General features: G+C 32.2%; 1 protein-coding gene across 1 annotated transcript in view; it reads left to right on the forward strand.

Annotated features, from left to right (window-relative positions):
- The window catches only part of TRIADDRAFT_60039 (uncharacterized protein), a gene marked incomplete at both ends in the record, with an annotated part of 29,919 nt that overhangs the window by 11,411 nt on the left and 557 nt on the right, over window positions 1-17,951 (forward strand). Inside the window, 62 exons of the mRNA XM_002115982.1 lie at window positions 376-484; window positions 715-1,005; window positions 1,127-1,264; window positions 1,369-1,512; window positions 1,657-1,821; window positions 1,968-2,105; window positions 2,242-2,329; window positions 2,518-2,648; window positions 2,864-2,964; window positions 3,085-3,199; window positions 3,317-3,447; window positions 3,594-3,830; window positions 3,919-3,972; window positions 4,078-4,225; window positions 4,417-4,574; window positions 4,838-4,987; window positions 5,127-5,346; window positions 5,768-5,881; window positions 6,044-6,193; window positions 6,300-6,394; window positions 6,687-6,762; window positions 6,902-7,040; window positions 7,142-7,282; window positions 7,384-7,391; window positions 7,630-7,725; window positions 7,867-8,061; window positions 8,151-8,284; window positions 8,403-8,565; window positions 8,648-8,770; window positions 8,937-8,996; window positions 9,110-9,268; window positions 9,378-9,812; window positions 9,906-10,106; window positions 10,248-10,381; window positions 10,788-10,905; window positions 11,013-11,066; window positions 11,284-11,389; window positions 11,440-11,471; window positions 11,610-11,660; window positions 11,754-11,819; window positions 11,894-12,031; window positions 12,120-12,200; window positions 12,431-12,535; window positions 12,634-12,738; window positions 12,888-12,961; window positions 13,290-13,461; window positions 13,568-13,693; window positions 13,978-14,155; window positions 14,271-14,347; window positions 14,622-14,708; window positions 14,799-14,889; window positions 15,014-15,126; window positions 15,204-15,341; window positions 15,437-15,637; window positions 15,719-15,778; window positions 16,174-16,266; window positions 16,346-16,444; window positions 16,887-16,946; window positions 17,097-17,189; window positions 17,282-17,354; window positions 17,543-17,643; window positions 17,733-17,795. Coding sequence (XP_002116018.1) covers window positions 376-484; window positions 715-1,005; window positions 1,127-1,264; window positions 1,369-1,512; window positions 1,657-1,821; window positions 1,968-2,105; window positions 2,242-2,329; window positions 2,518-2,648; window positions 2,864-2,964; window positions 3,085-3,199; window positions 3,317-3,447; window positions 3,594-3,830; window positions 3,919-3,972; window positions 4,078-4,225; window positions 4,417-4,574; window positions 4,838-4,987; window positions 5,127-5,346; window positions 5,768-5,881; window positions 6,044-6,193; window positions 6,300-6,394; window positions 6,687-6,762; window positions 6,902-7,040; window positions 7,142-7,282; window positions 7,384-7,391; window positions 7,630-7,725; window positions 7,867-8,061; window positions 8,151-8,284; window positions 8,403-8,565; window positions 8,648-8,770; window positions 8,937-8,996; window positions 9,110-9,268; window positions 9,378-9,812; window positions 9,906-10,106; window positions 10,248-10,381; window positions 10,788-10,905; window positions 11,013-11,066; window positions 11,284-11,389; window positions 11,440-11,471; window positions 11,610-11,660; window positions 11,754-11,819; window positions 11,894-12,031; window positions 12,120-12,200; window positions 12,431-12,535; window positions 12,634-12,738; window positions 12,888-12,961; window positions 13,290-13,461; window positions 13,568-13,693; window positions 13,978-14,155; window positions 14,271-14,347; window positions 14,622-14,708; window positions 14,799-14,889; window positions 15,014-15,126; window positions 15,204-15,341; window positions 15,437-15,637; window positions 15,719-15,778; window positions 16,174-16,266; window positions 16,346-16,444; window positions 16,887-16,946; window positions 17,097-17,189; window positions 17,282-17,354; window positions 17,543-17,643; window positions 17,733-17,795 — 7,696 coding nt within the window. The remainder of the gene's footprint in view (window positions 1-375; window positions 485-714; window positions 1,006-1,126; window positions 1,265-1,368; window positions 1,513-1,656; window positions 1,822-1,967; window positions 2,106-2,241; window positions 2,330-2,517; window positions 2,649-2,863; window positions 2,965-3,084; window positions 3,200-3,316; window positions 3,448-3,593; window positions 3,831-3,918; window positions 3,973-4,077; window positions 4,226-4,416; window positions 4,575-4,837; window positions 4,988-5,126; window positions 5,347-5,767; window positions 5,882-6,043; window positions 6,194-6,299; window positions 6,395-6,686; window positions 6,763-6,901; window positions 7,041-7,141; window positions 7,283-7,383; window positions 7,392-7,629; window positions 7,726-7,866; window positions 8,062-8,150; window positions 8,285-8,402; window positions 8,566-8,647; window positions 8,771-8,936; window positions 8,997-9,109; window positions 9,269-9,377; window positions 9,813-9,905; window positions 10,107-10,247; window positions 10,382-10,787; window positions 10,906-11,012; window positions 11,067-11,283; window positions 11,390-11,439; window positions 11,472-11,609; window positions 11,661-11,753; window positions 11,820-11,893; window positions 12,032-12,119; window positions 12,201-12,430; window positions 12,536-12,633; window positions 12,739-12,887; window positions 12,962-13,289; window positions 13,462-13,567; window positions 13,694-13,977; window positions 14,156-14,270; window positions 14,348-14,621; window positions 14,709-14,798; window positions 14,890-15,013; window positions 15,127-15,203; window positions 15,342-15,436; window positions 15,638-15,718; window positions 15,779-16,173; window positions 16,267-16,345; window positions 16,445-16,886; window positions 16,947-17,096; window positions 17,190-17,281; window positions 17,355-17,542; window positions 17,644-17,732; window positions 17,796-17,951) is intronic.

The following is a 17,951-nucleotide window of genomic DNA, read 5'->3' on the forward strand; positions in this document are numbered from 1 at the left end:
AAAATGAATGCTAATAATACTAGTTCATATAAGAATTATAATATCAGAGTAAACTTTTCCAAATTTTTTTGTAATTTAATACAATAACAAGTCAACGATCTTCTTGATTAACAGTGCTGAAATTTAACCAGTTTCGATGAGAATTCTTATTGTTAGTTATTTAATAGCAACTTGCCAAATTTATATAGAACTAAATTCGACTATCATAAGCACTACCTTTTAGTACTACTTAAAATTCGAATCATTTTATCACCTAATTCTTATTATGCAGGAGAATTTTGAGGATAGAATGCCCATCATACATCACCTATTAAAATTATTACAGTTTTACTGATTTAACGATGCAAGCCCTGATGGACTTTCTTTCTTTACTAGAACTTTAATGGGCGCTTTATCTCTTAATCTTGGTGGTGCTCCTGAAGGGCCTGCAGGAACTGGTAAAACAGAAACATGTAAAGATTTAGCCAAAGCTATTGCCAAACAGGTTGGTAATCCCCGATGCCATTATAGCGATTTCCTGTTATGTATACAATTCATTTATTGCATTTATAATTTCAAATTATTTAAACGAAATCTTCTTTATAAGATGTACAAGCGTTGAACCAATTATAAAAAATAAGATTTTCCAACTCAATATCAATTCTGCTTGAATTTTATACTAGCATGGAGTTGTTCACCTTGTTTTAATCGTGTGCATTATTTTTAATTTATTAGTGTGTCGTATTTAATTGCTCTGATGGTCTTGATTACAAAGCCATGGGAAAATTCTTTAAAGGTTTAGCGCAAGCTGGTGCTTGGGCTTGTTTCGATGAATTTAATCGAATTGAATTAGAAGTACTCTCTGTTGTTGCCCAGCAAATACAAAGTATTCAGCGTGCGATCTCTGAACAAGTCCAGACATTTGTCTTCGAAGGAACGAAGCTAAAACTAGATCCGTCTTGTACAATCTTTATTACTATGAATCCTGGATATGCTGGACGAGCTGAATTACCAGATAATTTAAAGGTAACCAAGGCAGAAGCCATTATCTGATACTCACTGTCTCTACTAAGTGATCAATTTGATGCATTAGCAATATCCATGATAATCAAAGGACTAAAATGCTTACTGAAATGTCTTCATTCAGGTATTATTCCGTACTGTGGCTATGATGATCCCAGATTATGCTATGATAGGAGAAATTGTTCTATATTCAATGGGATTTGTAGACGCAAGAAATTTATCCACCAAAATTGTGGCAACCTATCGTTTATGCTCTGAACAGGTAATAATCTTATTTTTTTTCATTTCCACATATACAAACTTTAAAGGATATGCATGGATTGCAGTTATATTAATCGAAAAATTTCAAAAAAACTACTTTCGTAGCTTTCTTCTCAGCATCATTATGATTACGGTATGAGAGCCGTTAAAAGTGTACTGCTTGCTGCTGGCAATTTAAAATTGAAACATCCTCAAGAATCAGAGGATAAGTTACTGCTTCGATCTCTTATGGAAGTTAATTTACCGAAGGTTAGCTTAAAATAGGAATTATGGGTGTTTTAAGACATTTTATAATGCAGTCCTTTTCTTTACGTTGTCGTAAATTAAATTTTTTGAATATGAGATTTACTCGACTTCTAGGAAGTATCGTAAATAATTGACTCTTGTTTACAGTTTTTAGTGCCAGATATAGTATTGTTTGAAGGAATTATTAGCGATCTTTTTCCTGGAGTCATCTTGCAAAATAAGGATTATGGTGATCTACAAGCAGCTTTACATGACAGTATAAAGGAACAAAAATTGCAGTCTAACCCTTGGTTTATAAGAAAAATTGTTCAAGTAAATTAAAAACTTATGGTTTGCTTAGAGTTACTTAGTAATTAAATTCTTATTTATACGATAAATAACGTAGTAATAGTAGAATATTGTGAATGTATGTTGTCATTTCTTAATACTATGGCTGTCTCTTAAAACCTAAAATTTAGATCTACGAGATGATGCTGGTAAGACATGGATTTATGATCGTAGGAGATGCCTTAGGTGGTAAAACATCTGCCATTCGAGTATTAGCACAAGCTCTGACTAAACTGTATAACACAAAAAGTTCCTTTAAGGAGAATGCTGTAAGTATATGCTTAGTAAAAGTCTTTCAAGCCTAATTTCAGTTGCTAATACACGTATTGAACGTTGTCGTTGCCGTAATAATTCAACAGCCATATCAATTTAAATCGAAATTATTCGGATCCTAATTCTATATAGGTTCAATATCAAATCATAAATCCTAAAGCAGTTACTATGCAACAATTATATGGTAGCTTTGATCCTGTGTCCCACGAATGGTCTGATGGTAATCATCACTTAGCAATAATATATAAGAATGATTAAATCAATAACTTATTCACAAATGTATTTTTTTAAATCTGATGAGGCATATTGAATTTACATTAAAATAATGATCTCATAGCCATAAGAAGAAATATTATCAATTGTAACTGTATGCTTAACGCCCTCGTTCGATATTCTTTATTATTATAGGGGTACTAGCAAAGGTCTTTAGAGAACAGGCAGCTTCACTGACAGAAGACAGAAAATGGTGCATATTCGATGGACCTGTTGACGCTGTATGGATCGAAAATCTTAATACCGTGTTAGACGACAACAAAAAGGTTAGTTTCATGTTAGAAAAATTAGCAAAAGATTCGATAGCAATCTAAAATAGCTAATTATCTACCTCTCTCGATGTTATTAATGAAAACTTTTAAAATGTATCTATATCGATGAAACCCATCCTTTCATGTTATCATTTCATTACTTAATAGAGTTTTAGTAACTTTTATTAACAGCGACAATATTAACTAAATCGCTTGGCCTATATTAACAGCTTTGTCTGATGAGTGGTGAAATTATCCAAATGAGTCAACGGCAAAATATGATATTTGAACCTGCTAATCTTGAACAAGCATCACCAGCAACTGTTAGTCGGTAAGTAGCAGCTGAAAATTTATTGAATAATACAGATAGGTAGGGATCTACAAGAATAGAACAAGATGAATATATAGATAGACAAAAGTGTATGTTAATGGCCACATATATCATTTTTAGATGTGGTATGATCTATATGGAGCCTTCGCAGTTAGCTCCTGCAACTCTGGTGAAATCATGGATTGAGAATTGTTTACCTAAAACCTTAACTGAGCCTCAAGTCAAAACTGTTGAGGTTAAATATCAGATTTCGCTTTGTAGATATAGCTTTCATCAATTAATGTTTGCTCTATCCCAAAATGATCATTTCTATAAATTGTATTAACCATATCTTTACCGAATGCTACTGTAGAACATGTTTAGTTGGTTATTACCACCATGTCTGGATTACGTGCAGAATTGTCGACAATTTGTTAAGGTTTCATCAATGCATTTGACCATGTCTATGCTTCAGCTCTATGACTGTCTGGTTGAAGAATTAAGGTAAATATATATAGTAACTTTATCGGATGATATTTTCATGTTGTCGCATATCGAAGTTACTACTTATTTCTTCCATCTTGTTGAATAAGCAAGGCTTACAGAAAAATGAGCACTAAATTCCATTTTTATATTGACTTTTGAAATAGACACGAACCTCCAAAAAAAGATGAATTAGAAGAAATTATTGAAGAAGAACAGGAATCGAGAGAAAATGATGGCGTATCTCCTACGCCCTCCAATATTAATCCTTTAACTCTTGAATCAGATAATATTAATGAGGACGGCAGACCCGATAATGTAGTTCGTGCATGGTTGCAAGCTTTATTCCAGTTCGCTTTAGTATGGAGCCTCGGAGCGGTTATTGAAGGAGATAGCCGTGCAAAGTAAAAGCGACATCACTACATGGAAATTGGAATCTATCTATAATTAATTCTCTTACCATTATTAATAATATCCAATTATTTCTTGTAGGTTTGATGAATGGTTTAAACCATTAGCTGCTGGGACTAACAAAAACTTTCCATTGTAAGTTCCAACGATGTCTTAAAATTGATTACATGCACCATTACTGCATCGGAGAGAATTCGATTGATTTTTTTTCCTTAAATGGTGTTGTAAACTTGATTTCAGACCAAAAGATTTGAAGATGCCGAAAAACATTCAATATCCAAACCGCGGCTCTATTTACGAATATGTATACTTAAAATCTGATGTTGGTGGAATGTGGAAGAAATGGGAACATACCCGTGAAAATATTCCTATTCCAGCAACAGCCAATGTAAGCAAAATAGGTTGCTTCGTAGATGTATAAAGTTTTAAGTCCGTAATCAAATTTTTAAGTTGTCAATAACAAAATATAAACGATACTTTGAACTCCTATTAGCTGTATTCGCTACGGTTACTTTGTCAATAATGTTACTGTAGTTTAGCCCTAAAACCATGATTACTATTTCTTTGGAAATTTTTTAGATTCATGAAATTATTGTTCCAACAATGGAAACGATTCGACAGGAATTCTTCTTAAATGAATTCATAAAGAAAGAAAAATCTTTAATGTTTATCGGCCCTACCGGTACGGGCAAAACGGCAGTAGTTATTAACCATTTAATTAACTTACCCAAGGAGAGGTACTGATTGGACTAAATTCCTTAATATCCATATAGCTTTTTTTAATTTTCCCAAAATGTTCTTAATTGGTTTCAATGCTAATTCTGTCTAATTTTATCCCTAGCTATCTACCAAATAATATCAACTTTTCAGCTCGCACTTCATCATTACAAACTATGGATTTATTCATGTCAAAATTAGATCGGTGAATATTAATCAATTATAATGAAATAGTACTTGATTAATCATCTGAACTAATGAAAGAATCCTATGATTAATCCAGGCGACGACGAGGTGTTTATGGACCAACTCTAAGTAGGAAAATGGTCGTTTTTGTCGATGATGTTAACATGCCAATGAAAGAAAAATATGGTGCACAGCCACCAATAGAGTTACTTAGACAGCTTTTAGATCATAAGTATTGGTTTGATAGGTAAATACGTATATTAACGCAGTTCAAATGCAACTAGATGGTATTATATGCCGGCAGTATATTATTCACATTTAAAATTTGAAATTTTTCGCTTAATTTTTTTCACTAATCATTATTCTGCGATTGGTTGTTGCTGTAGGAAAGATAATAGTATCTTAACACCAGTGGATTGGATTGTATTGGCAGCTATGGGTCCCCCTGGTGGAGGTCGAAACATGGTTTCATCTCGCTTTCTACGCCATTTTAATATTATCGGAATTGATTCATATGATGAAATATCAATGCGGAGCATTTTTCAAGCAGTAACCGATTGGCATTTCAACAGAGGCTTTGAAAATAGTTTGAAAAAATTTTCAAGGGTAAAGTTATAGCGTCTAGACCCATCTTGAGATCATCTATAATTATTCTTAGTAAATTAAAAGGGAACAGTACTATCAGTTTGGAGTTTTATCAAATTTTAACTATCACATAATAGAATCATCTATTTTAAATTAATTTCACTTTATATATTCAGTACGGTAGCCACTTGCACTAACTTAAAGTATAATGTGATATAGTGTCTAGACTCATCTTGAGATCATCGATAATTCTCTTGTGCAAAATTGAACTGTGCATATATATATATAATTATTCATAGTAAATTAAACCGAAATTGTACTATCAGTTTCGAGTCTTTTTAGGATTTTAACTGATATAGAGTAGAATCATCTACCATAAATTAATTTCGAAGTAGCTAATGGCATTAGCTTCGGTATAATATGTTTACTTATTTATTCATAGATTGTTGTTCATGCTACACAAATGATTTACCATCTCGCTGTATCCCACTTTCTGCCAACGCCTTCCAAGTCTCATTATGTTTTCAATTTGCGCGATTTCGCTCGCGTAATTCATGTAAGTAAATGTATTGACGATAAGTATTAGTGCCTAGGTCGATGCGGCGTTCAATGTAATCAAAGCATTATTAATTTAATCTTATCTATGAATTTTTGGAGTCTAATAATTTAATGCTAATTCCTTAAATTTCTTAAAATCTACAATTAATTGATATCCTAGGGATTTCTCCTTCTAAAACCTGAAGCATTAAATAACTGTAGCAACCCAGCATCGAAAATTGTTCGTTTGTGGGTTCATGAAGTTTATCGCGTATTTTATGATCGTTTAGTCGATGATAAAGATCGTAAATGTTTCTTCGAGCTCGTTGAGGTGATTGTGTATGAAGTTACCTTAGTATTGTCAAAATTTAATGTATCTCGATATAATAATTATCTAACTAATCCTAATATAAAATACTTTATCTTGAATCCTCTAGAAATGTGTTGGAATGCAATTTAAACTCAAATTTAAAGAAATATTTTCTCATCTAATTGATAATGGCTCTGAATTTACTGATGAAACTCTACGAAAGTACATATTGTAACATTCGCACCATTTCAAATATGAATCAATAATACAATCTTGATTTGAAAATATCATTTTAAAGCTGTGCATATATTTATTACGAAATACTAAAATAGTTAAATATTCATGTCTAATGTCTTTAATGGTAGTTTGCTATTTTTGAAATAATGGCTGGGCTAAGCATAGCTTCAATATATTGTAGCGTTATCGAAGAATTTTCTATACTAATTGCAGCGATAACTATTTTACGAATTCTTTCAAAACATGCACTAATGCTGGCCTTGAATTACACAATCAGATTGTATTTTGGTGACTATGTTGATGGTGGCCAAAGAGGATACGATGAAGTAACCGACTTTTCCGAATTGAAGGAGGTACAGTCTAGCTTAAGTGATATCAGCGAAAACGTTTTTTAACTTAATTATCTTCAAAAAACTTTGCAGTTGAAATTAATATTGAAACTGCTTATCGCATATTTTGATAATTTCTGTTTTAATTTACTATCCTTTATAGACTATGGGCCGCTTTCTGAACGATTACAATTCGGAGAGTAAAGCGCCCATGGATTTAGTTTTATTTGGATTCGCTATTGAACACATATCGAGAGTCAGCAGGATACTTCTACAGCCGAAAGGCCATGCTCTGCTCGTCGGTAAATGTTATCACCGTTTAAGCTATTATAATTGTATCGAAACCTTATGGTTATTCCTATATTTACTATAATTATTTCGTTCCTATTGTTTTTGATCGTAGGAATTGATGGTTGTGGTCGGCGAAGTGTGACTAGATTGGCGGCTTTTATCGCTTCCCATCAAGTTTTTCAAATAGAAGTTACGCGAAATTATTCATTTCACGACTGGAGGGATGATATCCGTAAAATGTTACAGGATGCAGGTACAAACGGCAAATCGACAGTGTTCCTATTGGCAGACAATCAACTAAAGGCAAGTTTATGTAACTACAGCTATAGTCTCATGTCTATCTTACTACTGTAGCAAAAGCGGTATAACATATTTGGACTAGTTTAAAATTTTCGTTTATGACTCTAATATACGGTTTCAATTCAGTTGTTATTGTTTATCTACGTGAAACTAATTAAAATAGTATTTTTCATGAGATGTCTAGTAGTTAAAATGATTGCCTCGTAGCACTATAGCAAAAATTAGTTATGTTTAAGTCAATATTATTAGTCTTCAATTTGGAAATAAATCGGAATAAAACAATATCTGATAAATATGTAGGAAGAATCTTACTTAGAAGATATTAATACATTACTGAATACGGCTGATATCCCCAATCTCTACGATGCAGAAGAACGAGCTGAAATTATAGATAAGGTATAACTGATGTGTGGTAATTTAGCACATGATATTTAAATTAAGTAACGATTTCACCTAGTGAAAAATAGTAATAGCGAATACTTTGTATGGTGAAATAAATGATTTAGTTCACAAATCATTATTTTCCATCAAAATTAGATGCAGAAAGTAGCGCAAGAACGCGGCGTTAAGGTTGAAGTAGCCACTCAGTCCTCTATGTATAATTTATTTATTGAGCGTATTCGTCAAAATTTACATATTGTGATCGCAATGAGTCCTATCGGCGATACATTCCGAAATCGACTGAGGATGTTTCCATCTTTAATAAACTGTTGTACCATAAATTGGTTTCAAGTAAGCTGATATTTACCTTGAAGGATTTGGACCAAAACTTATATACTATTGCGACTATTTCTTTAATTTGGGAATTATTATTGTAATAGGTATGGCCTGAAGATGCTTTGGAAATGGTAGCTAATTATTATTTAGATGATGTAGAAATGGATTCTAGGATCCGAACGGAAAGTGTTAGCTTGTGTAAATACTTTCATGAAAGCATTCGGGCTTTATCGAATAGGTATCTTAAGTCATACTTAAATTTGGCTGTTGTTAGTAGAGTAAACACTATAAAGAACTTAAGACTATTTATTCAAAGTTATCTTTTTAAGCTCATGTAAATAATGAATTTTTGATAGATACGAGGAATCATTGGGACGACATAATTATGTCACACCGACATCCTATCTAGATTTAATACGATTATTTAAGACCCTTTTAGCCAGGAAAAGATTAGATATCCTTACATTAAAAAACCGTTATTTGACTGGCTTGCAGAAACTTGACTTTGCTTCATCTCAGGTTAGAATAGTACATGCTTTTAGGTGAGCTCCAATAATAATAACTCGGTAAATTAATTTTTATTCTATTTACTGCAATCTAGATATCAGTAATGCAAACTGAATTGACCAACTTGAGGCCTGAGCTAATTTATACTAGTGAGGAGACGGAAAAACTGATCGATTATATAAAGGAAGAAAAGATAACAGTAGATGGAAAAAGAAAAGTTCGTTTATATTTGGAGACACTTATTCTGTTAATTTACTTATCTAATGAAAACCTATTCTTTGGTTTATAACATAACAGTTTGATGCTATACTGCTATCGCGTTTAAAATGTTAAATAAAATGTATTCGTAAATGTTCTGAATGTAATCGTACCATTTTCTACAGGTTGTAGAAGCCGAAGAAGCGGTAGCTAATAAAGCGGCTATGGAAGCACAAGCTATTAAGGTTTATTAGCAGTAACTTAGCAGTAATCCATGGCTATTGTATATTTGTCGATATTGTTAGTAAATTTTATTTAAATATGATTCAGTCACATATCTATTGATTTGTATTTATAGCAAGATTGTGAGGAAAAACTTGCCGTAGCTTTGCCAGCGCTTAATGCTGCTATTTCAGCATTAGATACGTTAAAACAATCAGATATCAGCACCATCAAATCTATGCAAAATCCACCAAATGGTGTTAAACTTGTCATGGAAGCTGTTTGTATTATGAAAGTAAGTAATGCTATAATGAATAAATAAAACCATATTCTATGATATCAGAATTCATGATCGTTTATGGTTTCTAGATGCAAAAATTGTGATTAATGCGATTATTCTGTAGGGAGTGAAATGCGAAAGACGCCCAGACCCAGCTCAGAACAACAAGCTAGCAGATGATTGGTGGTATACATCTAAAAAAGTGATGGGAGACTTAAAGTTTTTAGATTCTTTGAAAGAGTTTGATAAAGATAATATTTCAGCTAAGATTATACAGAAGATACGAAATAATTATATTAATAATCCAGATTTCAATCCAGATGCTATCAAAAATGCATCGACAGCCGCAGAAGGCATGTGTCGTTGGGTTCGAGCAATGGAAATTTATGATCGTGTAGCTAAAGTAGTTGCTCCCAAGAGAGCGCGTTTAGCATCTGCCGAGAAAGAATTAGAAACTCAAATGGTACAGCTAGAACATAAGCGAGAAGAACTAAAAGTTGTTGTCGATAAATTGGATTTACTGAACGACAATTTTGAGGCAAAGATAAATAAAAAACAGGTATTTTGTTTGTGAATAGATACGACGCTTCAGATGAAAGTATTAGTCCTCTATTTTAAACTAATAAAATTCTCTAATTTATTTATGCAATAGGATTTAGAAGACAGTATTAAAATGACTGGAGAGAAATTAGTTCGAGCAGAAAAATTAATTAGTGGATTAGGAGGTGAAAAAGAGAGATGGGAACGATGTGCCAAAGAACTTGGCTATAATTACTTCAATATAGTTGGCGATGTATTACTTTCCTCCGCTATTATTGCTTATTTAGGCCCTTTCACGGTGCATTTCCGCCAGGTAATTTCCTAATTTAGCGCTTGTAGAATCGTTATCTCTCCATATTAATTCGATTTTCTCATCAGTTGGAGTAAATAATGTATCTTATGAACAAAGCTAAAGATTTGCATATTTGCACCAATCGTGGACTTTATTTATTAGGAGTGTCTTCAAACCTGGATTGACTTAGTACGAGGTAGAGATATTCCGCTCTCGCGGCCATTCTCGTTAGAAAAAGCCGTAGGAGATCCAGTAAAAATTCAAACTTGGCATTTAACCGGGCTACCAGTAGACAGGTATGTTTCTTTTTTGTCTAGTAACGCTACCTTCTACCAAAATTTATGCTTGCAATCTATTTGACTACTGCAAAAGCCAGTTCATTATCAGCTGGAGATAATTTAAGTTAAATAAATTGAAATAACTTGAGTAGTTAATAAGGATTATATTTGTACAAAGCAAAGCATGTCTTAACACAAATACAAATAAAGGATTTGAAGTTAGCTTCAGGGTATATCACACGGTAGTTTTCACATCAATATCCTTAGGATAGACGCAGCTATGACATATACACACACTATACTTTGAAATATGACGCCCGTTAATAAGACTGTTGGACGATATTTATTGTAATGGAATAGTTCTGGAATTGAAATATTACAACATGCCTATTTTATTACTAATAAAACAGTATTCCTGTTTCAGTTTCTCCATCGAGAACGCTCTGATTGTTATGAACACACAAAGGTGGCCACTTATGATTGATCCTCAAAATCAAGCCAATAAATGGATTAAAAATCTAGAGAAACCAAATAATTTGCATGTAAAAACTTGCACTGCTTTTTATAACATATATTAGCATTCATATAAATCTTGCTTATATTGCCTATGTTGCTACTATTATTTAAATTTTTTGATATGTGCTTATAGGTAATTAAGTTGACGGATTCCAATTACATGAGGACATTACAAAATTGTATACAGGTAAATAGCATATTTGCCAATTAATACGGTAATTATTCATTTTCATAGAAGTCATACCATGGTAGCTAAGGAGTGATAGAAACACAATTTTGATAGCTTAATAGCTTGATTTCGCTATAAAAGCTAATTCATCACTAAAGCATTTTTGTAGCTAGAAATGGATGCGTATTTTCAATTTAGATAGATGATCATAATTTGATTCGCCGTTGCTTTGCAGTTTGGTACACCAATTTTATTAGAAAATGTTGGTGAAGAACTGGATCCAGCATTAGAACCTCTTTTACTGAAGCTAACATTCAAGCAGGCATGTGCTCTAATCTTAGGTTTATAAAATGGTCCTATTTAAATTGCAAATAAACATTTATATATTCAGTCTTGTTTAATAAATTATACCTCAATTTTCCTGTAAGTTGATTTGCTTATGTAATATCAGTTCTATAGCTTTACATTTTATAAAAAGATGAGTAAGGATATTAGGATTGCTTCTCCTATATATTGAAAGTAATCTCATGTTATCGAAATTTGATTTTTTTCATTTTCTAGAATAACATTGACTATATCCGTTTAGGCGACAGTATCATTGAGTATTCGCAAGTGAGTAACAGCAGGGATAAGTTTTAAAAATACTTAACATAAAGTCCTATACTTTGGGCATTAACTGATTGTTATAAATTTCCTACATGATAGGATTTTCGATTTTATATAACATCATGCCTAAGAAATCCACACTATCTACCAGAAGTTGCTATAAGGGTATCTATCTCTGGCCAATTGTAGCGATTGTTAAACACAGCAATAAAAAAACTAATACAGTACTTTAATTTTAGGTAAATGTATTAAATTTTGTAATTACTGCGCCTGGGTTGGAAGACCAGATGCTAAGCATAGTGACTGCTAAAGAAAAGCCAGTGCTAGAAGAAAAGAAAAATGCATTGATTGAAGAAAGTGCTAAAAATCGTAAACAGGTACCTATACTCGTATACTCAGTAGCTACTACACAACGAAAGGGACATCTACTTTTCTCCTAAACTTTTCATTGTAAATGTCTATTAGCTGAAAGATATCGAAGATAAGATATTAGAAGTACTTTCGTCTTCCGAAGGAAATATCTTAGAAGATGAAACTGGAGTTGAGGTACATTTTCAGTTTGTGAAATCAGATTATTAATTCATATGAGATAGAGATGAATATTATGGAGTAAAATTTCGTATGAGCACGTACGGCATTTTAAAGGAGATTGGTATATAAAATATTTGCATCTAAACTTTCACAATGGGAACATTTAATAAGATATAAAGAGGATATTCTGATTGATCCTATATTCTCTAACTTAATTGATAATTATAAAATTTCTATCATCAAAGATCCTGTCATCGAGTCGAGTGCTAGCTAGAGAAATCGCTGATAAAGAGGAAATTACAAGTAGAACTGAAAAGGAAATTGATGAAGCGCGTGAATACTTAAGACCTGTGGGTTTAATTGACTTTGAAACCGCTACAAAAATAATAAAATATTCTCTTTGAAGGCACAATAATTACTCATCATTATTCATTCTTTGCTACTCTAGGTGGCTAACCACTCTGCAGTACTATTTTTTATTATATCTGACTTAGCCAACATTGAACCCACGTATCAATACTCTTTAACTTGGTTTATAAACTTATTTATCAGGGTATTTCTTCTTAAATTGCATACTGTATACGTAAATCGAGTACTTCTACATTTTGTAGATGGATTTATCATCATTAAAATTTTTGTTAATAATTATAATTAATAAGATATTAATAATCATAATATATTGATCGTTTCCGTATCTTAAAGTCTATCCGGGACAGTCAGGGATCAGATGAACTAAACGAACGAATATCAGCATTAAATAAACATTTTACATATAGGTAGGGTCTAATAGCATTTGTGCTAACCTTTAGTTTAGAAGATGTGTTAAGACTATTGACTTGGAAATAGGTTATTGAAATGAATAAATTTATTTAATATATTAATTTTTAATCTTCTAATCCAAATTTAGTATCTATCAGAACGTTAGCAGATCCTTATTTGAAAAGGATAAAATCTTATTTTCTTTGCTGCTTTGCATAGGAATTGAAAAGAATAGGTTTAAATCTTTTTATGTGTACTAAACATTCCTGTCGTTCTTATTCATTGATTGCGGCTGGTCAGCTAACCTAAATTTGTTTAAAATTAATTCTTTTATACATTATGTAGCAACGCTTTCAACGAGGGCCAGTGGCGATATTTATTGACCGGCAATATTTCAATTAATAATCCCTATAAAAACCCAGCATCCGATTGGCTGGCAGAGAAATCATGGTCAGACATTGTAGGCTGCAACAACTTATCCAACTTTGATGGATTTGTTGAACACTTTGAAGCCAATGTAAGTCAGTTTTGATCAAAAGCAATATTCATTAAGTTTTAAATAGTCTGTTAATAATTTCATTAAACTTGTATAAGTAAAGAATCTGAAAATATCGTATCCCTAGACGCCAGCATGGGAGAGCTATTACAATTCAAAGGAGCCTCAGTCAGAGCCATTGCCCGAACCCTGGAATGAAAAACTATCAGAATTTGAAAAACTAATTGTACTAAGATGCTTTAGAAAAGACAAAGTACGTAATTTTATTATTTATTAAGATACTTTTAAAACATTAATGCTGGTAGGAATTATAAGAACTATGAACTAGGACGAGTATTATACATTTATCTGACAGAACTTAGTTCTGCTCGTATAAATGGCCTAGGTCAGCATAAAAATATAGAACTGGAACGACAGCATTTAATCCAAAACATCGAAACATTTAGCTTGAACGAAGAATTTTTAAAATGATAAATGTAAAACCGATACTTGAAAAGTAAACTATTTCTACTTTTACCATGTTCATGTAATTATTAGGTACCTCATGCCATTCGGGAATATATTATTAATCACCTCGGCAAAGAATATGTTGAACCACCAGCATTTGATTTAACTAGAAGTTTCTTAGAATCAAGTCATATTGTTCCTCTCATATTTGTTCTGTCACCTGGTGCAGATCCATTAAGTTTATTACTAAAATTTGCAGACGATTCAGGTTTGAGACATGCAATGTTACGATTATAATTAGACTGAATTACAATTGTGGCTTTCATTTTCAGAATTTATTACCCATGATGTTAATTTCTTTTTTTTGGATACTATTACTACAGGACCGGGCAGAAAAAATTGTCAGAGTATTTCTCTAGGACAGGGTCAAGGTCCTGTTGCAACCTCCTTAATTCAAAAGGTACTTAAAAATCAGCAATCTGTAAACATGATCTAAATTTAGTAACCATCGAAGAATTACAAAAATTTAAATAAAATAATTGAATTCTTCCTAAGTATTTCCTAATTACTAATTTATGACCTTGATGACAGATCTTAGTTTGATATATGTATCAAGAACTTGCAAACTGATATTGCAATGTGAAATTCAAAAGTGTGTTTCGCACTGAATGTTAGAATAAAACTGTTGAATGCATCTGCTATTACGGTTACTAAATTATTAATCTAACTCATAGGCAATGAAAGACGGTAAATGGGTTGTTTTACAAAACTGTCATTTAGCAGTTTCATGGTTACCAACACTAGAGAAAATCTGTGAGGAGGTGAGATTTTGAAGGATTTGGTATCTCTTCGCAAAATAGACTACTATGATTTATCAGCTAACTATCCCATCTAAACTGATCGCGTCTTAGGAAATTGTAGCCGATAAAGCTCATGCAAACTTTAGATTATGGCTAACTAGTTACCCTTCTGAACACTTTCCCGTTCCAATCCTACAACGCTGTAAGTAAATTTCCTACGTACGTAATGTACATAGATTCAGAGCAGTCAATCTTAAGGCATTAAGTTTTAACTTGTTGTCTAACGTCAACTTGAACTTTGGATACAAATTTCTCTTTTCATTTAGGTGTTAAAATGACTAATGAAATTCCAAAAGGCTTAAAATCAAATCTGTTTCGATCTTACACAACGGATCCAATTTCAAATCAGCAATTTTTCAATGGCTGTGACAAGACAAAGGTAGCATTTTCTTGATAGATTTTTCGTCATACTGGATAATAATCAGTTTTAAATTTTTATGGTCTTCTATAATCCAGGAATGGAGAAAATTATTATTTGGACTATGCTTTTTCCATGCATTGGTACAAGAACGACGATCATTCGGTCCTTTAGGATGGAATATTCCGTATGAGTTCAATGATTCTGACCTACACATTAGTGTTAGACAAGCGCAGGTAGTTTTAATGTTGACCTTTCAAGAGATGTTATTTCACTTCTTAACCTTACTCATTGGGTTACTAATTATGTATTATGGACTATTTTGCACTAGAATTTCCTAAATGAATATGAAGTTGTTCCACTGGACGCTTTAACCTACGTTATTGGTCAATGCAATTATGGTGGTCGAGTTACTGATGATTGGGATCGCCGTTTATTACTAAGTTTACTATCGAGGTTCTTTAATCATCAACTTCTAGAGGATGAGCAATACAAATTTTGCAATAACGAAATGTATTATTCTCCTGCAGATGTAAGTGGGAATGAATTAATTGGTCTTCAATCTTACGATTTTCTAATCCCTAATAATCGATATTTTAAAAATTATATTTAGAATGATTACAACCATTACATTGACTACATCAAATCGCTACCACTTACAGCTCATCCAGAGGTATTTACAAGCAGATAATTTGAAGTCTATACCTAATTGCATGATGTTCTACGTACGATTAGTAATATATGAAAGAATAGTTTTATTTTGAATCGGAGCGAATTATTTTGACAGTTTTAAAAAATCTTACAATAGTAAGAATTTACCTTGCTAATTATCTGGACAGTTTTAATCTTATAATAGTAACAGTTTACCTTGCTGTACTGCTGTATTTCTATGAGGTGGATTACATAACGTAAAATACTAAGAAACTAGGATATACGATCCCGCTAGACTACTTGTATTTTGATCATCAAATTTTACTATTTAGCTTGCAATCATGCTCTGTAGTTTCTTTATAATAAATTTAGTAATCCTCGAGTCTAAAGATTGCTTTTACATTTCTTATTTGCAAGGCATACGGATTACACGAAAATGCCGATATAACACGAGAGCTAAAAGATACACAAGAGTTATTCACTGGTGTTTTAGCTACACAACCACGTGAGGTAAGTCATAAAATCCAAGTTTTGTAATTATAGAAAGCAAAATTTTCGAGCTTAAAATTAACTGCGATACTTACTTAAGGTGGCTAATAAAGGAAAATCACCGCAAGATACTGTTTATGATATGTGCTCCGATATATTGTCAAATATGTCCGATGAATTTTCCGTTAAAGATATAACGGTAAGACGAAAAAACTAAAAATTCTTCCATTACTTGATTCCAGGGATTTAATCTACTTTATAAAATACTCGATAATTTTATGTTATTGGTTAATCTCTCGCGATGAAATTGTAATAATAAAGTTATTGATTGTAGACCTCATATCCAGTGCGGTATGAAGATTCTATGAATACTGTTCTGACTCAAGAAATAATAAGGTATCGATCGCAGTTACTACCACTTTAGAGCTCTATTTCTTATAAAGCTGTCATTTATACGAAATGTACTTACACGATTATGTACTATATAATAGATTCAATCGGCTAATTGCTGTAATCCAATCTAGTCTAAGAAACATGCAAAAAGCTATCAAAGTAAACTATTTGAATTTTAAATAAACCATACTTGGAACACAATTGAATTTCTAAATTTAAGTTTAAATTCTCTTTGAAATCTTTATTAGGGTCAAATCATAATGTCCGCTGAATTAGAGAGTGCATTTGATTGCTTATTAGCTGGCAAGGTGAATGAAATGCTTATAATTAACTAAAATGCACTAAATTATTTTAAATAGAAATCTTTCTTGTTGGTTTTTACGTTCATGCCGCGGCCATTGGGGAATTTCTTTTATCCATGGTTCACATCTAATTAGATTTTCATTAATTGTTGACAGGTTCCAAATGCTTGGATGAAAAAATCTTATCCATCTTTGAAACCATTAGGCGGATACATACTAGATTTATTTGCTAGATTACAATTCTTTCAGGTAGATCAGTATAGGCTTAAATTTTCATATTAGAAGTTAAATTATTGGCTTTGTTGATTTTAAATGACTGTTTTCTTATTATTAATATCAAGGAATGGGTAGCTAATGGACATCCTACCGTTTACTGGTTATCAGGATTCTACTTTACGCAGTCATTTTTAACCGGTAATAATTCTTAAAATGCCAGTTTCAATTCACTAATTCCGACAATTTATCAACTATTTGTACAGTTATTTCACAACTTATAATTTATGTTTATATCCCTACGATGGCTACGATATTAATGGATATTTTACATATCTTTATAGCTATTACTACTTTAAACTATATTACCATGATATCTTATATTATAGGCATACTTCAGAATCATTCGCGAAAGGCAAAAATTCCGATAGATTTACTAAGTTTCGACTTTCAGGTTCTTGACAATAAATTTGAAGCTAAATCTAAGCCGGTAAGGACTATTAAAGTAGTTTAATTAGTATGAATTTGTGCAACCATATTTTTAATGATGTTATTAAAAGTGGGATGGAATATTTGTAGGTGGATGGAGTCTATGTCTACGGATTATATTTGGAGGGGGCAAGATGGAATAACGCTGATAAGGTAAGATGCCAAAAATATACGGATCTACCCATTATCATTATTTAATTTACATAATCTCGAGTATCATAAATGAAGCGACCGCATCAGTGTTTACGAACTTTTCTACGGTTATAGGTCCTAGCCGAATCACGCTCAACCGTGTTATATGACAGTCTT

The sequence above is a fragment of the Trichoplax adhaerens genome, genomic scaffold (genome assembly GCF_000150275.1).
Source record: "Trichoplax adhaerens TRIADscaffold_13 genomic scaffold, whole genome shotgun sequence".
Taxonomy (NCBI): Eukaryota; Metazoa; Placozoa; class Uniplacotomia; order Trichoplacea; family Trichoplacidae; genus Trichoplax; species Trichoplax adhaerens.